A 25,525-nucleotide genomic window follows, 5' to 3' on the forward strand; every position below is an offset into this window, starting at 1 on the left:
CTGAGCAGGGAGCCCGATGCGGGGCTCGATCCCAGGACCCCGGGATCATGACCTGAGCCGAAGGCAGACGCTTAACGACTGAGCCACGCAGGCGCCCCTCAAACTGCATTTCTTAACTAAGAATCTGTTTCTCTATCCAAGCAGGGTGATTATTAGGATGATTTTAGCCAGCTCTCATCAGATGTGGCCAGTCCATGCATGTTTACATACACTAATATCCGGCCTGGGCGGCAGGGGCATCTGTCTGTTCTCCCCGTGGTTCCGACTGGTATCTTTTGAGAGATGTTGGATTCCAGGCATGGCAGGATGCTGAGAAGCACGTGTAGACAGTGGCTGGTGACCTTGCCTCAGCTCTGTCACTTCCCTTCACTGGGCATTGGTGGGGGAGGTCCCCAAATCCTTCACCTCCAGGATTTAAATCCAGGTGGGCCCCCTGGTGACCAAGCTCTGAGAATGGGCCTCTTGAGAGGCCCAGGAGCATAGAAGAGGAGGAATACGGGTAAGGAGCTTTAGTTTCTGGATCTGTGAAATGGGGATAAATGCCGATTTTGCACGGCTGTTGTGGGGATGACAGGAGCAGTGTCCATGCAAGAGTCCAGGTATCCAAAAGCTCCCCCATCTACATGGCAGGCTTCTCTGGGGTGCTGGTTACGCCGGGTGTTCAGTGTGTAAACTTTTCCGGATCCCTGCACTTGTGATTGTCCACTTTCCTCTATGTATATAAACACATAAAAATTAGTGACCTTTTCCTTCTTCCACAGATAGGCTGGGGGTGCCTCAGGGTCTCGGGCAGCTTTTCCCAGGTGTGAGCACAGGGCAGGGCGTGGCAGGAAAGGGGTCTTCCCCTGTTGGAGAACGAGGTCCCCTGCCCCCTCCCCCCTCCCCACCCCCCCCCGCCCACCTTAGCACCCTTCTGTGATGTTTCCCTGCCCCCTGGTGGAGAGAGGGGACCTCAGAAGAGGCACACTCCCCAGTGGTACCCTCCCTCCCTGCAGGGTGCTTGGTGCCTGGCTTCTCACCTTTTCCCCCACTTCAGCCAGGCTGAGAAGGATTTGACCGGGGTCCTGAAGGCTCCGGCCTGGGCTGGGGGGGTGGGGGCGGGGAGCACAGGTGGGAGCGGGCAGGGCTGCAGGTGGCGTTGATGGAGGCGGGGCTGCAAGTGAGGTTGGTTGGGGTGGGGCTGCAGGTGGGGGCTGGAGAAGTCGCTATTTAAGGGCTGGGTGGGGGCGGGGATTGGCGTTAGGTCTGCTATTAGGCGGGCTTGTCCTTGTGGGTGTTTGGGCTCCTGCTTGCTGTGGGGCCAGCGGGGCCCCCCACAGAGCGCGTGAACATGGGAGGCCTCTGGCCGTGGGTGCTTGGTCTACTCTCCATGCCAGGTAAGTGGGCTGCCTCGCCCTTCTCTTCTCCTCCAGCCACAGAGTGGGGGTAGAGGCAAGAAGGGTGTGGCCAGAGCCTGCAGGGATCCGAGCTGATCTGAATAACTCAGAAAACGGGCTCTCCAGGGATGCTCCCAGAAACCCGTTCCGAGGGGTGCCAAGGGAAGGCCTCCTGAAGACCCTGAACGCAGAGGGCCTGCCTGGCAGGAGGTAGCAGGTGCGGCACTCCAGACGTCCCTGTTCTGCTTGCGTGCCAGGCTTGCCCAGTCTGAGTCCATTTTCCAGAGGTCTGGGCTGAGAAGGGAGGCATGGGGCAGGGTCCAGGCTAGCCCGCACTGCCTTCAGTGTGGGTGTCTGAGGTCTGTCCCCGCCTCTCTTCTCCCTCCCCTACCTCATACCCACAGATACTCAGAGCCCAGTGTTGGTCCCCTTAAAGGAGCTCCTTCCTCAAGGTTGTCTAGCTATTGTCACCAGCTGGGACTGAGGGAAGGCCAGGAGGTCTTCCAGGACTACTTTCTGGAGGCCTGCTTTCCGTGAAGGGCCTGGCTCTGGCTGTCTGACCCCCTACCCCCCACTCCCATGTGCTATTGTCCTCTCTCACCAATGAGGGCGCTTCGGGCATCATGGGTATGCACCTGTCTGGGCCAGGTTTGATCCTAGGAGCGCCCTCAGCCTGCAGCTCCCCCGAAGCCTGTGGAACCAGCTTCTCAGAGGGCCTCAACCCTGAGGAGACCCAGACGTCCTGGGACAAGGACATCCCTGCGATTAACCAAGGTGAGGGCATGGCGTCGTCTTGTGGGGTAGAGGGGCTCTGAAGTGGTCCATGTGCTGTGGTGAAGACCATGCTGAACATGCAGCCGAGCAGAACGAGCTGAATAGGTGCCAGCTCACTGGGCTCTGGATGAGCAGCAGTTCCTAGTTCTATGGGTAACTTTTTAAAAAGTCTCTATTTCTGTATCTTCTCTACTGGATTGTCATTTTATAAGAAGATAGAAAAGCATAGGTTTTTAAAAAATGGCCTCATAAAAGTACGGGTCTTTGGGGTGCTCCAGCTAGTGTTGAGCAAAGTCATTAGTGGGGGTTTGAGATGGCAGCCACCTGGGGCAGGATGGTCTGCAGGTGTGAGGGCGTGCGCTGGGGGGCAAAGCCAAAGCCGCATGAGGCCTCACGCCTCCCTGTCTGGGGATCTCCGCTGAAGAAAGAACATAGAGATAGCCCAGGGTGCAGCTGCTGGGGGGAAAAAAAAGTCTGGATTTTGGAGGTTGGAGCTGAAGTGTTTGGGGAACAGGGTGACTGCCTGGGGGGATGAGAACCTCCCAGTGACCGCGTGGTCATGCTCCTCTTTCCTGGGAGCCCCAGCATGGTTGAGCGGGAGCAGGGCCGTGTGCCACCTTTCGGTGACTGGTCCGGAGGGAGCTAGAACCTAGAATCTGAGGCTTCCCCGGGATTGATTTTTTTTTTTTTTTTTTCAGTTGCCATAGAGGCTACTTAGCCAGGGCTGCTGGAGGCCCACTGGCTACCTGAGATGCCCTTTACTGGGAAGGACACGCCATCCCCAGCTGCCGGGAATGTTGGCTGCTAAGATCTCACAGCTGAAGGCCCTTGGCCAGGGATGGCTGGGAAGCTACTCCCTCCCCTGCCCAGGGCGGCCCACAGTGACTCGTAGGGGCCATGGGGCAGCCCCCTGCCTCAGTGTGGGACAAGTGTGTGGTGTCGGTTGGGGTCCAGAGCTCCTGTGGGGTCAGGTTGAGGCTGCACTCCAGCAGAGCCTGGGTCTTCCCCAGTGCCCCCTCAATAAATCACTTGCAGGTGCCTCCCCAGCTCAGGCTCTGCGTCTAGGGAACCCAACCTAATGTGCCTGAGGGCCAGACCCTCTTCCAGGACTCCTCGTAGGGCTGACCTCTTGGTAAGGAGGCTGGGCAGAACGGCTGCCTGCCCTGGCAGAAACCGAGGCTGGAGAGGGAAGCAGAGACAGGCTCACCGGAGCCAGACACCTTCCTTCTATGGTGGTGCGAGCTGGAATTGGGCACTTGTCACTGCGAGGGCCCTGACTATCACACAGATGGGGGATGAGGAAGGACAGGAGAGCCCAGGGCATGTTGGAGTGTGGCCGGGGTAGCTTCCCAGCCATCCCTGGCCAAGGGCCTTCAGCTGTGAGACCTTAGCAGCCAACATTCCCGGCAGCTGGGGATGGCGTGTCCTTCCCAGTAAAGGGCATCTCAGGTAGCCAGTGGGCCTCCAGCAGCCCTGGCTAAGTAGCCTCTATGGCAACTGAAAAAAAAATCCCGGGGAAGCCTCAGATTCTAGGTTCTAGCTCCCTCCGGACCAGTCACAGTCACCGAAAGGTGGCACATGGCCCTGCTCCCACTCAGGCGTGCTGGGGCTCACAGGAAAGAGTGTGGCCTGGGTTGGAGAGGGGGATGACATAGGGGACAGCTGAAGAAATGGCTGCTCCTGATTAGCAGAGAGGAAGGAGTTGGGCCTGGATTTGCGTGGGCTGGGGGAGCCATGGACTGTGTTCTAACAAGGGAGAGATGTGATTGGGCTGAGATCCATCATGCGTGTTTGTAGACTAGAGACTCAGAGGGACTGTGTGACTTGCCTGAGGTCACACAGCCTCAGGGTCCAGGGAAGCTCCACCTTCAGAGTCAGGAAGGCCAGACTCTGGGGTGGCTGCTGGGCCTGTCCCTAGAGTCTGGATTCTGGGTGGAGGGTCATCCACATCCCTCCCTTCTTCCCAGGGCTCATCCCAGAGGAAACCCCGGAGAGCAGCTTCCTCCTGGAGGGGGACATCCTTCGGCCAGTGAGTGTGAGCATGTACACACATAGGTGTGAATAACTTCACAGATAGCGTTAGAGGCCTTTGAGCTCAGCCTCCGGTGTCATGGGGGCGTGATACGTGAGGGATCCAAAATCTGTTGCTCATAGCTTGATAGATACCCTTTCTTGCTAAAGTCACAGTGAATGCTCTAGTAGGAATCAGCCAGACTGAATGGGAGGGAGGGTAACCTCTGCGGTGGTAACAGCAGTCAGCCTGGGAGGCCTTCCTGAAGGAGGGGGTTTGAGCCTTCAAGGTCCATCTTGGTGCTCTGCCCAGGGGAGGTGCTCTGCCCAGGGGAGGTGCTCAGAAAGTACTGGAATGAAGGAAGAGATGAGCACAGAACAGCAGAGGGGCTGGTGGGGCTGTAGGGAAGTGGTGGTGGGGAACCCCAAGGGTGGTAGCCATGGTCTGGGACCCCATCCTGGTAGGAAGGGAGGGGTGGAGTCAGAAAAGGAGAAGGCTGGGTGGGAACTGGGGTGACTTGCTGGGGAGAAGAGGATGCTCGGTGTTCAGGAGAGCAAGGCCATCTTCTTAGGGACTGGGTGGTAGAGGTGTCCTGAACAGGACAGTGACCTGGTGAGAGCAAGACAGTTTTGCTGGTTGGAGGCTGCCTACCATTCGTGCAACATGAGGCTGGGCTGCAGAGCCAAAGGCTGGGGCTGGTGGGTGAGGCGAGGCCCCTGTTCCTGGTCACCCAGTGAGGACAGGGAGGGGAGCGCGAATCCAGTAAAACCTGTGGTAGCCAGTGGGGCAGGACCGGCCAGGGTGCCATGGAGCCTATGCCTCGCAGGGTTTTGGTTGGCACAAGAGTGGAAAAGGAGTTGCTAAGGCCAGGGAAGTTGCCTTAACATCAGCCTGAGAAGGACCCTGCCTCATCTTTCTGTGGACGTTCAGGGATGCTCGGCTGACTGCTGGGTTTCAGGAAGGACGGGGCTGTGGCTGGAGCTCAGCCTTTCTAAATGGGGCCACCCTGGGGAGCTGGCACTCCTCATCAGCCTCCTCAGGAACAAGTGTCAGGTTTTGTTCCGCTTGACGGAATAGGTTACAGTTCTGTTCTGTAGGACAAAGGGTCGTGTTGTATATCGTAACTCACCTAGCAGGCCCCCAGATGTCCCACCCCTCTGTCCCTATCCTCCTATGCCTGCGTCCTGCTTCTCCCGTCTTTCGGGTTCTTGGGGCCTGAGACACGGCACCTCTGGGGGCAAGAAGCTTGGCTGACCTGGGTCCCCAGCGGTCCCTGAACTGCCCTCTCTCCTCAGAGTCCCTTCCGGCTGTTCTCAGCGAGCAGCAACAAGTGGCCTAAGAACGGGGGGTTTGTGGAGGTCCCCTTCCTGCTCTCCAGCAAGTACGGTGAGTGAGCGTGTGCACTCCGTCCTGGGAGCTGTGGGCCTCCCTGTGGCCTCAGCCTTATGCCCTGTGTAGCCTGGGCTCTGCTGGGGTTCTTCCCTCTGCCTCTACTCGCCTTCACCACCAAAGAACCCTTCCCCGAGAAGCCTTTGTTCCTGAGGGCCTCGGGAGCTGGGAGGGCTAAAAGCCCGGAAGAGCTGATAGGGGTACATAGAAGGACTGTTTGCTCCATTTCAAGGCCGACTGGCCCAGAGGACAGGGACCTACCCAAGGTTGCACAGCCAGGGCCTGTCTGGGACCCAGCTTCCCCTCCCCGTGACACTCAGGCTGCCCTTTCTTGACCTTTCCATTTTGGAAGAGTGCTTGGAAGCTCCGTTCCCACCCTGCATGCAGACTTGAGAGGGGTCACGAGGGCTCTGGGGTCTCTGCTGGAGGTTCAGCCGAGGTGTCGCCTCCCCCAGATAAACGCAGCCGCGAGGTCCTCCTGAAGGCATTTGCCGAATTTGAGCGCCTCACGTGCATCAGGTTTGTCGCCTACCAGGGCCAGAGGGACTTCATTTCCATCATTCCCATGTCTGGGTACGTGCTCCTGGGGGTGTCCGTGTGTCCATTGGTGGGGGGGCTTCCTCCGCGTTCTTCGGAGTTCAGCCAGGACTTAACTAAGACCTCGTCTAAAACCTGTCTCGAGGCCTGGCTTCCCAGGTCCAAAGCCGCCCTGCCCACTGAGTGGTTTGCTGGGTGGGAGCTGGACCTACAGATACTCAGGGCGGAAGGTGGAGAAGGAGGGGCAGGAGGTGCTTGACTCTCCTCACAAAACCCTGCTCTGCGGAGACTTCATGGTCTGGGGAACGGGTGCAGCTTCTGTGGGGCCCACCTGGCCTCCGATCCAGGTTCCACAGTGTAGGAACCACCTGACACGGGGCAAGAGCCTCTGAAATGGGGATGCTGGAGGTACCCACTTCCTAGCTTGTTGGGGACTGAAGATCATGTGTGAAAGCATTGACTCGGGGACCCCTGCATGGGGACGTTCACTCCATGAGCTGCTTCCATTATTGGTGCTCCTCTCCATCCCTCAGTCCTCCTTGTACCCCAGGCTGGGAATGGGAATTCAGTGTACCCATTTCACAGATGGCCAGGCAGTGAAGGGACTTGGGAACAGCAAGCCTGGGACTAGAATCTAGGATGGGGACTACCTGTTGGTGCTCATTCATCCCAGGACCTGGGAGAGGAAGGGGAAGGGGGCCTGGGTCTGCTCTGGATCTCTGGGCTGGTACCTACCCAGTACTCTCTCCTGGCCCTGCAGATGTTTCTCCAGTGTGGGACGCAGTGGAGGGATGCAGGTGGTGTCCCTGGCACCTACCTGTCTCCGGAAAGGCCCAGGCATTGTCCTGCATGAGCTCATGCATGTGCTGGGCTTCTGGCATGAGCACTCACGGGCTGATCGGGACCGCTATATTCGTATCCACTGGAATGAGGTCCTCCCAGGTAAGCCAAGTCGCGCACAGCACAGGCCAGGCCTGGGGGTCCTGGCGTGAGAAGCCAATGGCCAGGGCCGGAGTTGCCTGCCACTTAGAAGAGCTTATCCATCTTCCCCACCATCTGCCTGTCTACCGTGGGGAAGGTGGGGGCTCCTGGTTCTCTTTGAGACCGGGAGGTGGTCCCAATACTACTGCTCTGGGCTCCCAGCCTTCCATCTGCCTGCCCGTACTCCTGCCTGAGCTAGGGCATCACTATTTGCTTTGTGTCTCCTTTTTTTCTCATGAACACAGCCAGGTACCTGAGGATGGACCCTTGTTCATGGTGTCCTTCCTGTGCCAGACACTGCTGGGTGGGGTTGGGGCAGGGGGCTGTGTTCCAGGTGCACGGGTGGAGCCGAGACCGAAGCCCTGGAAGTAGTGGGCTGTGCGTGCCAAGTGTCTGATGCAGGAGGCTGAGGACAGCCTGCAGGGGCTCAGTCCTTGTGAGCTGGGTACCAATGGGCATGTGGGACAGAGGAAGCCCAGGGAGACCATGTCCCAAAAGGTGGCAGTGGTAGAGCCGAGGCTGTTCCTCCGAGCAGGAGCTGTGTGCTGGGTGTGGGGCTGAGTGCTGGGCATCTGATCTCAGGAATGGTGGGATCCCTCGCTTGTGGTGGGGGGGGGTACACAGCTTGAGTCAGGAGGTGAGAAGAGGAGAGGCCACTGCTTCATGAGGGATGGAAGTGGGGCAGATACATGATCAGGAATTTGGTCTGGGGGAATGTGGGGGTAAGGGGAAGTGTTGGAAGGCTTCCTGTAAGCAGAGAGCTTCTGGTGGGAGCACTTCCACTGCTGTTGTGGGGTGAGCCAGGTAAAATGGGTGGGGGAGGGTACTCAAGAGACCAGCATGCACGGAGCCCCGGAGAAAGGGTGCCGTGGGAGGAGGGGGCACTTGGGTAGCACCTTATAATGAGACAAGGGATGGAGTTTGAGATCTGAGATTAGCCTAAGGAAGGGGGTGATGATAGTGACTATACCCTGAAAATAGAGCCTTTATCCTTCCAAGTGCTCATGGAATACTTGGGAAAACTTACAATATGATAGAAAAACTTCAAATTTGAAAACGTTAATTTAAATGTTTTGATCATGATATAAAAATAACAAAACCCAAAACTTCTACTTAGAAATTAAAGTTTAAAAAACAACGATAATAATCCTTTCTTTTAGCTCCAGGGTTAAAGAATTGCAGGAATTCTTAGAAAAACAAAAACCCAACACACTAGAACTGATGGTTCTCAGCTAAAGCAATGCTCAGGGAAAATGTGTAGACTTAAATACTTCTATCAATAAAAATAGAAAAAATTAAGCATTTCAATCCAAATTAAGAAAAAGGAAAGCAGGAGGGAATTAATGAAGTTAAAGACAGGAATTAATGAGTTAAAAAACCAACAGCACTCAAACTCAAGTGGTTTTCTTAAGTAATTTTTCCCATTAAGAATGAAGAAAAATGAGAATATATTTGTATTATGTATAGAACAAACTGCTAAGATATACAAACTAATGACAGTAATGAACTGGGGATGGGGAGGCAGGACCTCAGAAGGGGGATGGAGTGGGAGGCTTATTATACATCTCAACATTTTTTGACTTTTGAACCAGATGAATATATTGTCTGTTCAAAACTGTTTTAATATCTTAAGGGTTTTTAAAAGGAAGAAGAACTCTGTAGAGGCAGGTATGGCAGTGACGGGGAAAAGTGGGTGTTCTGGCCAGTGGGAAAATGCTGGACTCAAACCTGGGGGGTGGGTGCGCCGGCCCAAGGCAGAAAGAACAAGGTGGCTTGCTGCTGGGGAATGGGAGTTCAACAGCAGCTGATAGGCTAGTGGGTCTCTAAAGCTGGGTTGAAGGGTAGGTACTCCATCTCTTGGGTAAGGGTGTTGAAGACACGGAGTGGTATGCGACTCCGTGGAAAAGTGTAGGTTCTACAGAGATAGTTGCATCGGGTGAGCTTGAGCAGGGCTAGAAGTGGAGGGCACTCTTTAGGAAGTCATGAGGTCCCTGTGCTTCCACATCAGCTAGTGCAGGTCTGGACCCCTCCTGGGGAGGGGAGGAGTAGGCAGAGAAGGCACTAAGGAGGTGGGGACCAGGGACTGGTGGTGGGGGGCACATCTGGCTATAGTTTTGGATCCTTCAGCTCACATAGGTTACAAGTGGCTGGAAGGCCCCTATCACCCGACCCCTCACTCCCCCACCCTCTTTCCCATCACCAAGTTTTGTGGTTGTTCCCCGCCCCGCCCCCCCCAGGCTTTGAAATCAACTTCATCAAATCTCGGAGCAGCAACATGCTGATGCCCTATGACTACTCATCAGTGATGCACTATGGGAGGTGAGGACCCCCTTTCCTTTCTCCCTTCTTCACTGCCCCTCCAGCCCCCATTGTGATCTGGACTCAGGTCCCCACTTGCTGGGTTTCAGGTTTGCCTTCAGCCGCCGTGGGCTGCCCACCATCACACCGATCTGGGCTCCCAGTGTTCACATTGGCCAGCGATGGAACCTGAGCACCTCGGACATCACACGGGTCCTCAGGCTCTATGACTGCAGCCCAAGTGGCCAAGGCCCCCGTGGGGGAGGTAAGTGACAGGGGGCAGAGTGATCTGAGGAATCTGGAGCAGGTTTCTATGTTGAGGGTGGTGTCCATGAGGGTGAAGTGGTAGGACTGAGGTTGCAGGGGTGAGCAGGGCGAAATCATCAAGGGTTTACCACAAGAGATGTAGAAAAAGCACTTGAAAATTCTCACTTATGATTAAAAACTTAGTAAACAGGAATAGAGGTCACTTTCTTAACCTTAACATGGGTATCTACCAAAAACCCGGAGCAAAAATCATGTTTAATGTAAAAGCACTAAAATCAGGACCAAAACATGTTTTTCCACTATTGTCTCATCTGTTCAATGCTGTAGTGAAGATCTTGGGCATTGCAGTACAGCAAGAGAAATAATGAAAACTCTGAGGATTGGGAAGGAGGCAAAAACTGTCACTACTCATAGATGACGATTATCTACACTGAAAGCAACAAAACCTATTAAATTATTGGAAGCAATTAGAATTTTATCTTATTCTTTAAAGATTTATTTTGGGAGGAGGGGCAGAAGGGGAGAGAATCTCAGGCGGACTTCCCCCTGAGCCTGAGGTGGGGCTCAATACCATGACCCTGAGATCATGACCTGAGCCGAAACCAAGAATGGGATGCTTAATTGACTGAGCCACCTAGGTGCCCCAGCAATAAGAATTTTAAAAGATGTATAGAAATTTCTATATTGATTATATCAGTAGTTGGAAAATGTAATTTTAAAAAACCCATTATAATAGCAATAATAAGGTCCCAAGGAATCAGTCTGACAGAAGTTCTATAAAAAGTTCTATGGAAAATTAACCTTTATTAAAATCATTAAAGATTCTTAAATACATAGAGAGATGTATCCTGTTCATTAATAGGAAGACAATGTAAAAATGCCAATTCTGATCTATAGATTCCATCAGTTCCCACTAAAAATCCCAAGAAGCTTTTTGGCAATCTTGACAAGGTGATTCTAAAACTTAAATAAAAATACAAGCGTTGGGACACCTGGGTGGCCCAGTTGGTTAAGCGTCTGCCTTCGGCTCAGGTCATGATCCCAGAGTCTTGGGATCGAGCCCTACATTGGTCTCCTTGCTCAGCGGGGAGCCTGCATCTCCCTCTGCCTGCCGCTTCCCCTGCTCACTCACTCTTTCTGACTAATAAAATCTTTAAAAAAATTATTAAAAAGAAACAAAACACAAAAGGCAAACAATAGCCAAGATACTCTTGAAGAAAACTAAAATGGTGGGACTTGCCCTAGCAGATATCAAGCTTTATAGTTTAAAAATATATTTATAGAAATGTATACCATACAAAATACATACATGAAATGTATGTATATAAAATGTCTAAATGCATAGAACTAGTGCAAGGATAGACAATTGCCCATTGAAACAGAATGGAGAGTCCATAAATGAATTCTACTCAGAAGTGGAGCCTTGATAAAGGGGCATTGCTGATCATTAGGGAAAGAATAGACTAGTCATTAAATGGCTCTAAGATAACTAGTTATCTATTAAAAATTCCCATCTCATGCACAAATACATCTCAGATATATACAAGACTTACATATAAATAGAAAATACTTTAGGAAAAAAAATAGTAAAATCCTTCATGACCTTGGGATAAGTAAGGATTTCTTTAATAAGACACAAAGCAAACCATAAGACTGGAAAGATTCACAAATCCAACTACATTAATAACTATTATGTAATTATTATAGTATAACTACTAATCAAAAGGCAAAGTGAAAATACAAATTACAAATCAGAAGACAACTTTTGTAACACATAACTAATTGTACCCAAAATACATATTATATAGTTAATATAATATACATAATAAGAAAAAGCTGGAAGTACAAAGTAGAAAACAGGCAAGACCCCTAATAAGCATCTCACGGGGGAAACCAAATGAGAAGTAAACACAAGACACTCAACCTCCTTCACTTGTATGTGAGTGCCCCTAACCCCAGTTCTAGATGACTGCCAATCTACATTCTGTCTCTCTAGGTTTGCCTATTCTGGAAATTTCATGTAAATGGAATCCTACAATACATGATCTTTTGTGACTGGCTTCTTTTACTTAGCATAATGTTTTCAGGGCTCATCCATATTGTATCATGTATGAGTCCTTCATTCTTGTCAAATGACACTCCATTGTATGGATATACGACATTTTGTTCATCAGTTGAAAAAGATTTGGGTTATTTCTACTTTTTGGCTATTATGATTAATGCTACTATGGATGTTTGTATATAAGATTTTATGCAAATGTAGGTCTTTTCCTTTGGATATATACTTAGGAATAGATTCCTGGGTCCTATGGTAACTCCAGATTTAAATGCTATGTTTTCCAAATTGGCTGCATCATTTTTCACTCCTACGAGCAGTGTGTGAAGGTTCAAATTTCTCCATGTCCTTGCCAACACTTGCTATTATCTACTCTTCAGATTATATCCATCCTAAGTGGGTATGAAGTGGTATCTCATTGTCGTTTTGATTTGCATTTCCCTAATGATATCTTTATATGCTTATTGGTCATCTATATATCCTCTTTGAGAAATGTGTTTAAATCCTTTTGCCGGTTTTTCATTTGGGTTGTCTTTCTATTGCTGAGTTGTAAGAGTTCTTTGTGTATTCTAGATACATGTCCCTTATCATACTTGTAATTTGGAAATATTTTCTCACGTTCTATAGGTTGATGGTGTCCTTTGAATACAAACATTTTTAATTTCGATGGGGGTCTAACTTCTCTATTCTTTAACCGTGCTTTTGGTGTCCTATCTAAGTAGCCTTTGCCTAATCCAAGGTCATGAAGATTTAATCCTAAATCTTCTGCATGTGACTATCCAGTTCTAGCACCATTTCTTAGGCTATTCTTTCCTATACATAATATCCAATATTACATGCTTTTTTTTTTTTTTAAGTTAAAAAGAATAGATGATGTGGCAAGAGCTTTGTGGGTGGGTATTCCAGAGGTTGGACTACTATGAGGAATGGAACTGGGAGGTGGTTGGAAGGGGCTGTGGGTCAAGAGGAGGTTAATCATAATGGTAGACATTCAAGCATGTTTGGATGCTGAAATGACCCAATGGAGACGGGAAAAAGGGTGGATTTAGAGAGCAGAAGGAATAATATCTAGAACATTTGGGTAGGAGCTGCCCTTGGTGGATAGGTCTCTGAGAATGTCTGAGATTCCTTGGACCTAATAAGGAAGACAGGAGCAGACCTAACTTTGCATGTGGATCTTGATGTGCAGATGCATGGGCTTCTGAGGGCTTTGGTCACAAAGCATGACAGGTCACTAGCCTAGATGTTGGGGAGAAGGGGATGAATGTGCGGGGAAAGGTGCGACGCTGCTGACTAGGTGGCAGAAGAACTGGCTGGAGACACCCCATAGGGCTGTGGGTGGTGCTGGGGCAGCTGGTGGCCAGGTGGAGGCGCAGCGTAGGTTGGCAACTTGGTTCTCCAGGACTGGGATTTTGTGGGCGGATGTGACAGGGGAAGGTGCTTGAGGAGTACTTGCAGTGAGGGCTGTGGAGCCCAAGTCGGGTGCGGAGAGTGGTCTGGAAGCGGGGAGGTGGTAGAGCAGGAAGACCTTGGGGTCCATGTGCTCGGTGGAGCTGAAGAGTTGTGATATTTAAACAAGTGAGCTTCGAAGTATAGGAGTGGGCAGCCGGGAATGGAGACTTCTGCAGTGGTGGTTTCTGGTACTGCCCACGTCTGGGGGAGCGAGCTGTGAGGTCAATGCGACCAGGAGGGAGAAGAGCCGCTGGTTGAAGCAGATCAGCCCTGATATGGTCAGTGTCTGTTGATGGAAGATTGGGCTCATTGTGAAGCGTTCGGTGCATGGGCAGGTGTGACGGGTGAGAGGCAGCACTGAGGGGATGGAGGGGCCTGGCCAGATATAACTTGGGCTTAAGAGGAGTTTTATAAAACTCTAGGGCCATGGTCCAGGAGTGGCCGTGAAGAGCGAGGAGGCCCTGTCCTGCTGAGTGCATGTGCCTGACCGTGATGGAGGTGGTTACAAGTGCAGGAGAAATTTGCAGGAGACCTCAAATGTGGGGTGAGAGGCAGGGGGTCGCTCAGTACAGAGGGCCCCAGGAGGTGGTGGGACAGTGGGGGCTGCTGTACTATTAGCCCTCGGCTATCCGGTGAGTTGACCGTCTGCAGCTTGGGCTCGGGGTGGAAGGTCATGGAAGATCCCTGTGGCCTGACCTGCTGGTGGTGACTGAGACCAAGAGGGGAGGGAATGGGATGGTTCTGTGGTCCTTGTTTTTCAGTGGGAGCTGAAAATTTGGGTCTTGAAGGTGTTGAGCAGGGGTGTGGCAGGCTGTCTCCAACGAGCTGTGGATAAGACTGAAAATGGCCAGGGCGCTCTACAGCGGGGCGGTGCATCTTCCCTCTGGGATTCTGGGATGTAACCTCTTATCTTTCCTGCTTCAGGGTTCCAGCCCCCCAGCGATGGTAGGAGCCCTACTCCTGTCTCTAGACCATACCTGCAGCGGCTTCTGAAGGCATTGTTGGCAGAATCTGGGAGCCCTGACACCGGTGGCCCCAAGGCTGGAGCCTTGCATGTTGCTGCAGGGCCCGGAGAGAGCCCACGTAGCTGGGAGCGCCCTGCGCCAAGGAAGTTCGCTATGGGGGCATCTGCAGGGCTGCTTCAGACCCCAGCTTCCTCCCTGAACTCCAGGCCTGGAGCAGGTGTTCCTGGTATTGCTCTAGAGACGTCCTGGCTGGCCCGAGTGCCCTCTGTACCCCCAACCACGGCTCCAGAAGCAGAAGACCAGCTAGTGCCTATCCAGGATGCTTTGGGGACCCCAGATCTGCCAGGAGCACATGTACCTGAAAGTCCTTTCAGGGGGATGCCAGGAGGTCGAGCCTGTGGCTTCTGTCCCCAAGGGGGAAGGGCATCCTCAGTCTCCAAGAGCTGGGTTGTGTAACCCCTGGCCTTCCCGGACAGTACCCGCTCTTCCAGCCCCCAAGATGGCTCCCCTGTATGAGGCCTAGGACTCTCCCTCTGTCCCTTCCTTCCCCATATGTTCTCCTGGGGACAAAGGGGACTTCTAGGTCCATCGGGGGCGGTGGGCGGGGGGGAGGCAGGCTTAGAGGCTGCTGGGAAGGGGAGAGGATACTCTCCAGGGCTCTGGAAGCCCAGGGGTCTGGAGAGGTGGGGCAGAGGCAGCTTCCAGCCCTGAAGGCCCCTGGGCATCCTCCCATGGGTGAGTCCCAGCCCCCCAGCATGCTCAGGTACTGCCGCCTCTCTCAGGCCAGGACTTGGGGAGCCTGTGGCTGGGACCCTGGGGCCAGCCTCCCATCCCTGGTGTTTGGGTGCTAGGAATATTACCCTGCAGCCTCCAGCTCCGCTCCCCAGGGGGCTTTCAGCTTGCTACCCTGCAGTGCGGGGAGGCTTCAGCGCCAGGAACGCTACCCTGGGGGTGCTGAGGAAGGGGTGGAGGCCTCCAGCACTGCACAGCGGGGAAACAGCAAGAACAGGAGGCCCTGAACGCATGACTTCAAGCTCTTCTCCACCCTGCTTTGCTGTTCCCAGGAGCCTTCCCCTCTCTCTCCCCACCAGCCAGGGACTTGGCCAGCGGAGGTCCTGGAAGATGGGAAGGGGCTAGGGAGGTGGGGGGTGGGGTGGTCAACCTGCTTTTCTTCCTTCAGCAAAGCCCTGTCCTTACCTCCTGGCTTGCTGTGTGAAGGCTTATAGGCTAGGAGCCCCCCAGTCCTGGAGAGGCACTATTCTGGTGGCCTGTTGGAAGCCCTGCTTGGAGTAGGAGGGAAGTAGGAGCCTGGGTCCGGGCCCCATGGGGCCAAGCGCCTCAGATGTTCTGGGGGAAGGCACAAATAAAATTGGGTACTTGCTCTAGGAACCAGGTACTGGGCTATGCATGAGCGCATTTAACCCTGCCGACTGACGTGGGAGGGGCCCTGGGGAGGAGAGGGACTCAGGGCAGCAGAGGGGCATGGCTGAGGGAGCAGCCCTGCAGGGCTGAGGCTTGCCGCGTTTCAGGGCTGGGGAGAGCTTGGCCTTTGCCTGCTTCCTGAGCCCAGTCAGGGGACATGAGGGCATGCTCTTGGGAGGCTGGAGCCTCTGCCCTTGGTCCATCTTGAGTCTGGGATTTTCTCAGACCGAGCAGGGGCCTGGTCTCAGGTATTAGCATCAGGGAAGGATCATGGGTTGGGGAACACAGTCCCTCTGTTTGCCCCCAGACAGGAGAGGATGATTGGCTGAGCGAGCTGAGAGTGAGTGAGGAGAGGTTCGGGCCCTGTTCCTACCGGGGCGGGGGGGGGGGGGGGCGTTCCTCTGGGAGATTCCCAAGCAAAGATCGAGAGCGTACATAGTACCCCCATTTATCAGAGAAAGGAGTGGGACCGCCTTACCCCTATGGGTCTCTTTAAGTAGTGGAGCCAGGCCTCTGGTGCTGGGTTGGGGTTTCTTAGTGGCCACACTAAGGGGGGGTGAAGTGCTTTGTGCCCTGTGAGGCCCTCCTAGCTCTCAGAGGCTGCCTGTCATTAGCCTCCATTAGGATGTGGCTTTTAGATTCTCCAGAATTTGGGTTCTCTAGGTGGAGCTGGCCGAGCCTAGTGGCTCAAGGGGGAAGAGTGCTTTCCCCCTCTTCTTTGGGGGTGACCAGGGCCGAGGCTGTCCTTGTCCTTACCCCATGAAGCCCCCTATCACTACAGACCCCGTTTCCTAGGCTTATTCCACAAGCCCCACCCTGCCCCTGTGGTCCAGCCTTGGTTCAGCCCCTGAAGCCTTGGCATGGGGTATGTGCTGTGGACGGGGCGCTGGCTGTTAACAAGAAGCTGCTGGCTAGCCACCCATCCCAGGGTCTGTGGCCTATTCCCTAATCCCCAAACACATAACTATGTGGCTTCACTCATCGATTTATTCACTCATTTGACAGAATCTGTTGAATTAGGTGCCAGGCTGGCTCGGCTATAGGAACTGGGAGTAACAAGGTGAGCAAGGCAGGGTTTCCATTCTCGTGGAGTTTATTTGGGGGTGGACGAAGGATGGACAGTAAATAGATAAAAGAAGTCATCAGGGATTTAGAAATGATGGGGGAGGAGGACATTCCTTTAGGATGCTGGCATTTCCACTGGGACCCGAATGATAGTAGACGACTCTGAAAAATCCAAGGAAATAGGCAGTGCAAAGGCTCTGAGGCAGGAGGGAGTTAAGGTGTGAGTAGAGGGATGAAGTGAGGTGGGGTAGGGGGAGGTTGGCAGGGCAGGGATAGAGAGGGATGGTTTTATTCCAAGAGCAACAGGGAGCAGCTGCTGGAGGATTCTAAGGAGCAGAGTGAGAAGATCTAAGCTTTTAAGTCATCCTGGATGCCCCGTGGAGAGTAGATTGGCAGCAGGGAGGACCGGTGGAAGGCACTACAGTTGTGCAAGCCGAGCGATGGGGCTGTGGAAAGGGGCAGAGTGGATGCTTTTGGAGCATGCTTCGGCAGGTGAGGCAACCGCACTTGCTATTGCCTGCAGGGGCTGAGGGCTTCCCATATGGCGCGGAGAGCTCAGGGGAGGTGAGGGAGTGTGTGGGCTGAATGAGCCTGGGGTTCAGGGCGGGAGACGGACTTCGGGGAGTCCTCAGCATCTGGTTGGGAGGTAGGGGCCTGGATGAAATTACGAAGAGTTTGGGTCCAGAAGAAAAGGGGCCCCAGGACTGAACAGGGGTGCTGCGACATTAGGGCAGCGTTATTAGTGTTTTGTGCCTCATAATTGTTTGTTGCGGGGGCTGTCCTGTACTTTGTAAGATGTTTAGCAGCATCCTTGGCCTCTACCCATTAGACGGCAGTAGCAACCCCCTTCCTCCTGCGTGACAGTCAGGAATGTCTCCAGGTGCCAGATTGCCAAATGTCCCTGGAGGAGAAGGGGCAAAAAAAAAAAAAAAAATCAGTGAGACTTGGTGATTGGGAGTTCGGGGGAGAAAAGGAGGCCGAGAAGAAGGGGTGGCCTCGAGCCTGCAGTGTTCTCAGGGGAGGGGGTAGTCTGTGGTCTAAAATGTTGCTGAGAAATTAGGACACGCTGGGTGGCATGGAGTCACAATGACCCACCAGGAGTAGATGCAGCGGAGGTCAGGGTGCAGATACCCAACGGAGGGTTAAGGAGTGAGTGTGAAGGGTGAGAGATGGTGCAGTGAACAGTCGGAGACAGCTGCAGGAGGCACGGGAGGCGGGGGGGGGGGGGGGGGGCTGGCCCTGGATCGGGGGAGGAGTGTTAGTGGAGGGGGAGGATTGCAGCAGCGGAGTCCTGGAGGACAGGAGAGGGCTTGGGATACATGCAGAGGTCTTGCCCTTCCAGCAGAGCTGGGGCTCGGATGAGTGAGTTCGGGGCGAGTTCCTGCCTGAGGGCTTTCATCTTCTAAGTCAGAGGCAAAGTCATGGCTTGGAGTGGAGGAGGGTGTGCGGGTGAGGAGGATGAGCAGGATACGAAGACGGGGAAAGGTGAGCAACACTAGGCAAGTCTGGAGATTTGTGGTCATAGCTTTAAAGCGAGGCCAGTCGATGCAGTGAGTGTTTTGCTCTGGAAGGAGCAGCTGTTCTGCCAAAAGCTGGGTGGATGATTTAGGTCGGCCCAGGATTGGGGTTTTGTCAGGTGAGGTGTGATGGGGGAGAGGGCGGCGGACTTGCATTATGGAGGGCATGACTCAAGGGTCTGGGAAGGTGGGGAGGCTGGGGCCTACAGGGTGGTGTGAGGATAGGGTCCCAGGGATTTGAAAGGCTGGGGCAGCTGGGGTGTGAAGCCCAGTTGGGCCTCATCCCCGTGGAGCCCTGGCATGGGAGAATCTGGGGCCACTCTTGGCTCTCAGGCCTGGACAAGTGGCTCCAGGGCTTTCAGCCAAGGGGGCATATCTCTTGCTGTGCTCTCACAACCAGGGATGGGACCACGGTCCCTGTGTCTTTGGAAAAGATGGTACTAGGTCACCTCCCCCCACCCCTTTCCAAGGGCATCCTTTGGGGACACCTTCATTTTAGGACACTACATGAGAGAGGCTCATGTATGTCATCCACTGATGCCAGGCTGCCACCCCCCCATCATTCAGCAATCTTGGCCAATATTGGGGACGGAGAAGGGATGTGTGCTCGGGGGTGGGGGTGCGGGAGTGATGCAGCAAACCCATCCACCAGCATCTCAGTACATCTCCGAGTGCGAACGTGGTACTGTGTACATGGCGTCAAAGAACTTGGAAAGCAGGGTACCTCTTTCTCCCTGGAAGGGCGGTGGGTGAGAGGTGAACGGACCTTGGAGCGTGGGGGGCCCACCAAGCACCTGGGAAGAACTAGAGATGTGGGAGCTCAGGACATGTCCAGGGATCAACAGGTAGCCTGGTGGGGCCAGGACGGCGGGCCAGTGCCCATCACGGGCTTCCTCTCCCGCTGCAGGTGGCTGGGGATGCTCTAAGGCAGCTCCTGCTGCTGGCGGTTCCGGGTCTGGGTCTGGGATTGAATTCTGCCAGCCTGGTGGGATGCAGGGACAATGGAAGGTCAGCTCTAGTCTGGGGACGGCTGATGCCATGGCCTGAGGCTCGGATTCATGCAGGGCTGGCTGGAGGGCAGCACAGGAGGGTGTATGTGGGGGGGACAGAGAGCTGCAGAGAGGAATGGGAATCTACTTATGTGATGGCTTCTGCTGCCCCAAGAGCCAGCTGCACATCTGGGAGGTGGGGCTGGTAGGTGGCAGCAGGGGGCACAGACCCTGGGGCTGTGGCTGAGCCCCACAGGTGCCTGTAGGCTCTCCTGGCTGCCCCTACCTGGGCTTGGGCCCGGGAGGGCGTGACACTTGGTAGATCCAGAGCTGGCTGCCGCTTCGGGGAAGGCCCAAGTGGAGGGAAGGGGCAGGGGGGAGAGAGTGAGCAGCCCTGGCCACAGCTCCTTCAGGGTCCTGGTGCCTTTCAAGGAAAACTCGGGCCAGGAAACAAAGGGCTGATGCTGATCACAGTGTCTGGGGAGATAGCCCCTGGCCCCCCAGTGTGAGTATGATTGGAGCAGGTGAAAGAGTGGTCCCTCAGTCCTTCCTCAGGGAAGGGGCTACTGAGACTTCTCCATCTCTGGCAACCACAGGCCCAGGCTCAGCCCAGCCAGCGGGTGGGGGATGCATCCATAAAACCTGTCTCTGGAGGGGCTGTCCTGTTCACCATCAGGCTGTGGCACTTAGACTTCACAAAGGCACTAAGTAGGATGGCAGGAGGCAGGGATAGCCCTGGATCGAGGAACCCTTCCACCCCTGCTGTGTGAGCCTGGGGAGGGGTAAGACATTGTGGGCACTGTGAGGTCATTCCCTGGTCCCGTGAAGATAGAGCAGGCAGGCAGGCAGGTCCAGTATGCACGCTGTCTCAAGGCCGGGTCTTCTGGAGGAGCCCTACTTTCAGGGGTGGCTCGATGCTCATTTATACAGAGGATGTCATGCAGAGCCACGGGCTATAAATACCAGGCCTGGCTCTAGGCTGGGGTTATAACACCAGGGGCTCCAGGAGTGGTGAGAAAATGTGCTCTTGAGGCTGCCCAGGCTGACGCTGGCGGCAGTGGCCACAGGGAGAGTGAGTAGGGCTGGGGGTGCCTGAGGGGGAGCCTATCGCTCTTGGAGTCTGGCATGGGGATGGGGTGGGGTGATCAATCTGAAATTTCTTACCCAGCTCCTTCTACAGCCTCTCCAAGAGGGGTGTGCAGCATGCATGTGGGGGGGAGGGGACTCAGCAGGAATGCTCTGTGTGTGTGTGTGTGTGTGAGAGAGAGAGAGAGCGCGAGCGAGCGAGACAACATAGTCAAAGGGATGCTCCTCCTTGCCTAATTGCCCCGGAGACCTACTTTTTCTCTGAGCTGTGTTAAAAAGCTGAGATTGGAGTCCAAGCCAGTTTTCCTCTTACCTCTTTGCCCTTAGTGGAGGAAACCGAGGCATCTGCGGGGGAAACCGGACGGCTGAAGTCCTAAATCTGAGCTTGCCCACCGGCCTTGGGAACCTCAGCGCCCGCAGAGCGGAGCGAGGACGCGGGTCTCCCGGGGGCCGCGGACCACCGCCACGCGGGCGGCAGCAGGGGGCGCTCGCAACCTGGCCACCGCGCCTCCCAGGGCTCGGCAGGCCCGACGGAGTCCGGTCGGGGCAAGGAAGCACCTGGGGAAGGGGCTCCGGGCAGTCTCCCCGCTCCGCCCTACTCCTTCCACTCGGCTTCCTCCTCGAGCGCCGGGTACGAGGTGTGGTTCATTACGCTGCGGTGCCGCCACACCCCACCCACCCTCTCCTTGGGGCTCGTACGCGGCGGGAGGAGAGATCAGCCGGAGCCCACCGTCCTAGATCCCGGTGCTCGGACCGGGTCTGCAGGAGAGAGGTCTCCCATCGGTCCCAGCTCCCCGTGCGCACCAACCCTTCTGCGTCTGCAAGCGTCCTTCCCGGAGTCCCGAAGACCCCAGACACCGGTCTCTGACCTCCCGTGGCGCGGAGGCCGGGAGGACAAGGGGGAGGGGCGCCAGGGCGGAGGCCCGGGGCTGCGGGGAGGCTGCGGCCGGCCAGTCCTCCCGCCAGGCGCACCTTCCACCCGTCCTCGGTCCGCCCTCCCGCCCGCCCCACCTCCCTCCCCTCCTCCTGCTCCCGCCTCCAGTCTCCTCCCTCCTCCCGCGCGCTCGCTCTCCTCCCATTCCCCTGCCGCGGCGGGCTGCCTGCAGGCGCGGCTCCCGGCTAGAGCCAGCGAGCGGAGCGGGCGCCTCGGCCTCTGCACCGCCTCCCACAACCGGTGGCGCGCCCCCCGCCCGGCCCGCCGGGCCCTGCGCCCCAGCGCGCGTCCAGCAGCCTCGGAGCGGGAGGGCGCAACTTTCCCCCGGTCCCGGGCGGGGCGGGGACGGCAGCGGGACAACTTGGAAAACTTCGGGGAGGACGGCAGGGGTGCCGGGTGCTGGTGGAAGAGGATGTAGGAGGGCAGTGGCTGGCCCCAGGCATCCCTCGATCTCTTAGGCCCCGTTCGGCCTGGCCATGGGGCTCCAGCGCCTTCTGCGCCGCCAGGGGGTTGATCCTCCCGTCTAGCCTAGCAGGGTAGGACAGTGCTGTCGCCGGCTGAGCAGGCGCTGGGAGAGCAGCGACCCCTCTGGCCGCGTCCCACTCCGCCATGGACCACCAGGAGCCCTACTCGGTGCAGGCCACCGCGGCCATCGCGGCGGTCATCACGTTCCTCATCCTCTTCACCATCTTCGGCAACGCGCTGGTCATCTTGGCTGTGCTGACGAGCCGCTCGCTGCGCGCCCCGCAGAACCTGTTCCTGGTGTCGCTGGCCGCTGCCGACATCTTGGTGGCCACGCTCATCATCCCTTTCTCGCTGGCCAACGAGCTGCTGGGCTACTGGTACTTCCGGCGCACGTGGTGCGAGGTGTACTTGGCGCTCGACGTGCTCTTCTGTACCTCGTCCATCGTGCACCTGTGCGCCATCAGCCTGGACCGCTACTGGGCTGTGAGTCGCGCGCTGGAGTACAACTCCAAGCGCACCCCGCGCCGCATCAAGGGCATCATCCTCACCGTGTGGCTCATCGCAGCGGTCATCTCCCTGCCACCGCTTATCTACAAGGGCGACCAGGGGCCCCAGCCCCGCGGGCGCCCCCAGTGCAAACTCAACCAAGAGGCCTGGTACATCCTGGCCTCTAGCATCGGGTCCTTCTTTGCACCCTGCCTCATCATGATCCTTGTCTACCTGCGCATCTACCTGATCGCCAAACGCAGCCACCGCAGAGGTCCCAGGGCCAAGGGGGGCCCTGGGCCGGGTGAGTCTAAGCAGCCCCGCTCAGTCCCTACGGGAACTTCAACCAAACTACCAACCTTGGCCTCTCTGGCTGCTTCTGAGGAGGCCAATGGACACTCTAAGCCTACGGGGGAGAAGGAGGGGGATACCCCTGAAGATCCTGGGACCCCTGCCTTGCCACCCAGCTGGTCAGCCCTTCCCAGCTCAGGCCAGAGTCAGAAGGAAGGTGTGTGTGGGGCATCTCCAGAGGAGGAAGCTGAAGAGGAGGAGGAGGAGGAAGAGAGTGAGCCTCAGGCCTTACCAGCGTCTCCTGCGTCAGCGTGCAGCCCACCCCTGCAGCAGCCACAGGGTTCCCGGGTGCTGGCAACCCTACGTGGCCAGGTGCTCCTGGGCAGGGGTGTAGGCACCGCGAGTGGGCAGTGGTGGCGGCGGCGGGCACAGCTGACTCGGGAGAAGCGGTTCACCTTTGTGCTGGCCGTGGTCATTGGCGTTTTTGTGCTCTGCTGGTTCCCCTTCTTCTTCAGCTACAGCCTGGGAGCCATCTGCCCACAGCACTGCAAGGTGCCCCATGGCCTCTTCCAGTTCTTCTTCTGGATTGGCTACTGTAACAGTTCGCTGAACCCCGTCATCTATACCATCTTCAACCAGGACTTTCGCCGTGCCTTCCGAAGGATCCTTTGCCGCCAGTGGACCCAGACGGCATGGTGAGCCACCTGCCCGCCGCCCATGTAGGGTTGGTGCCAGGTGGCACCAGGGCCACCCCGATTCCTGCCCTGTTTTCTGTGGCCACCTCCCTGGGGCTTTCTGGCTCCTGCCCGGGTCCTGCAGGCCTCCTCTTGGGAGCCCCCCTGGAGGGGTAGGGGCAGGGGTGCTGTTCACTGGGGGTCCATTTGAAGCCTCCAAAGCCAGCCAGGATAGAGCCCCTCCCTCCCCGGACCCCAGACCCCGGCAAGCCAATGGGTGGGCCTTCCTTCTGGACTCTGTGTTCCCTGGCCGGTCACTTGTTTGTGGTGGTTTGTTTCCCATCTTCCCCGGGTAAAGAGCAGGAAGCCAGCTTTCCATTTTCCCCAGGAGCACCTGCCACTGAGGAGGAGGCAGAACTGAGGGACCCACGCCGGATGCCCGGGGTCCCCATCCGGCACTGGGTGGGGGGGGTTTATGGTCTGACGCTGCTTCTGGGGCCTTCTCCCCTTTCTACCTACTTTTGGATTTGTAGCTCCTTTAAAAGCCAAAACGTTTTCTGGAATCATTTTCCTCACCTGGCACCCCTCTGGGAGGTGGGTGTGTGCCAGTGGACGCCTCGCCTTGGTGGGGTGGTCTGGAGGCCTGGCGTCTGCCTGACGGGAGATCCCTGATCACTAGCATTCACCCCCTGCAAAAACCCCGGGGACTTGCTGCTGGGAGATGAGAGGCTTTGCAGAAAGCTTTGAGCTCCGTGGCGGAACACACTAGAGAACCAGAAAATGTGATTGTTTGGTGATATAAAAATCCCCTTTCTCTGTGTTTACCACCACCTGTCTTCCTGTAGACTTTTGTTCTGTGCCTGGGGTGTGTGAATTCTTACCCCAAACTGGACGTGGGGAATGGTAGAGAGAACCACTATTTCTTCGAGAACGTGTTCTTGCGCCTGCAAGGGTTTAGTTATTATGCTGCATGACAACTTCTCGACATTTCATCCACAACACCAACGGGGTTTTCAGGGGCTTGGGCCCCCCAGTGGGGGAAAAGTCTTTTGTCATCGAGCAGACTAATTGTTTTCCCAAGATGGCTAAAAATACCCACACCATGGGAGCAGCCTGAGATGAGAGCCTGGGGTGGGTGACAGAGCCCCCAGGTAGGGTGCTGTGGCCAGAACAGGTGAGTGAGGGCCCCGTGGACTCCTGCAGGGGCCTCCCACCAGAGCGCTCAGGCAGGTCTCCAAGCCCCCAGCGGGTCCCTGTGATGTATAAGCGACCCTACCCCAGATGGGGTGGGGGCCGGCTGGCTATCTCTGCCCCAGCCACGTTGCTCCATCCCACTGATGGGGATCCAGGGGTCTCTCCCTCCTGGTTGTCTCCCCATCCCTGGGACCTGGCACCCAGAACACTTGGGAGCATTTGAAGGACGTTTCCCATTCTTCTCCAAGGAGCGCCTGGCTTGGACATTAAGTCAGCGGGCAGCTAGCGTGGGACAAGGGCTGAGCAGCCCAGGCACTGTCGGCACTCTGATGGGCCTGGCTGGACCTGGAGAGGTGCTGAGAGTTTTCCCGGGCGGAGAGAATGGAGGGGACCAAAGAGAGTCCCTCCTGGGGAGAGGGGCTGTCTAGCTCCTTCCTCAGTCTCAGGGTGAGGCCAAGGCTGTACCCAGGGGAGTGGCTGACTTGTGACATCTGACTGGTCTTGTGTATGTCCCGTGGGACTCCTGCTATTGTGGTTGCCTGTGGGCCCCTTGTTGTGATATGCAGGTGTTTTTGTTGTTGTTTTTTTAAAGTCTGAGCTATTTTATCAATAAAAGATATTTTGTAATAAACGAGCTGTGTCCTTGTTGCCCAAAGGCTGCCAGGAGTAATTATTTCTCAGCCACTCGGATAGTATCTCTAAGCATGGGCTCCCTCCCGGGGCCGGTTGCCCTTTCCTGCCCTAGGCGTGGCTGCCCAGTACCTACCCACCTGCACACCTGCTTTGTCCCCTCAGCATCCCTTATCATTGCAAGCCAGTGAGAAGAGAGTGGCCAGAGAAGCCTGAGATTGGCCTCCTGGCAAGGAAAGAGAAGGAGGGCTTCCCAGAGTAGGGGGCCTTGGGGCTGGGTCTTGGGGGAAGAGACGGAGTACACCAAGAAGCAAGATAGGAAAGGTGTTTCAGGCAGGGGACAGCACGGGCAAAGGGTGAGTTTGGTGGATTTGTGACAGTTGGAGAGTCAGCCTTGTGGTCAGGTGCAGCAGCTGAGGGCCAGAGGAGGTCGTTGGACACCACCCCCAGGGGGGCCGGAGGAACATGGGGAGGAAGGGCAGGAGGACGGTAACTGCAGAGTGTTTTCAGCGGCTGCCTTCAGGGAGGGCAGAAGAGTGGACCAGAATGCTCTGCTTCGGGCTCTCCCACACAGATTCAGTCACCAACGCCAGAGTTGGAAGACCTGTGGATGTCACTCCTATCAATCTTATTTCCCAGATGAGGCCTCCAAGGCATCTGGTCCCA

At 55.7% G+C, this 25,525-nt stretch overlaps 2 protein-coding genes across 2 annotated transcripts; both read left to right on the plus strand.

Moving 5' to 3' along the window:
* Positions 1-1,330: 1,330 nt before the first annotated feature.
* On the plus strand, positions 1,331-14,608 carry ASTL (astacin like metalloendopeptidase). The gene is made up of 9 exons (XM_045883967.2): positions 1,331-1,376; positions 2,025-2,150; positions 4,118-4,179; positions 5,457-5,547; positions 6,006-6,123; positions 6,848-7,029; positions 9,306-9,387; positions 9,477-9,631; positions 14,066-14,608. The coding sequence occupies exons 1-9, from the start codon at positions 1,331-1,333 to the stop codon at positions 14,560-14,562; spliced, it is 1,359 nt and encodes a 452-aa protein (XP_045739923.1). The 3' UTR covers positions 14,563-14,608.
* Positions 14,609-20,974: 6,366 nt separating this feature from the next.
* On the plus strand, positions 20,975-25,064 carry ADRA2B (adrenoceptor alpha 2B). The gene has a single exon (XM_045884500.2). The coding sequence runs from the start codon at positions 21,729-21,731 to the stop codon at positions 23,058-23,060; it is 1,332 nt and encodes a 443-aa protein (XP_045740456.1). The 5' UTR covers positions 20,975-21,728; the 3' UTR covers positions 23,061-25,064.
* Positions 25,065-25,525: the final 461 nt, after the last annotated feature.

The sequence above is a fragment of the Mirounga angustirostris genome, unplaced genomic scaffold (assembly GCF_029215605.1).
Source record: "Mirounga angustirostris isolate CCGP_5_RB_7025 unplaced genomic scaffold, mMirAng1.0.hap1 SCAF_10, whole genome shotgun sequence".
NCBI lineage: Eukaryota > Metazoa > Chordata > Mammalia > Carnivora > Phocidae > Mirounga > Mirounga angustirostris.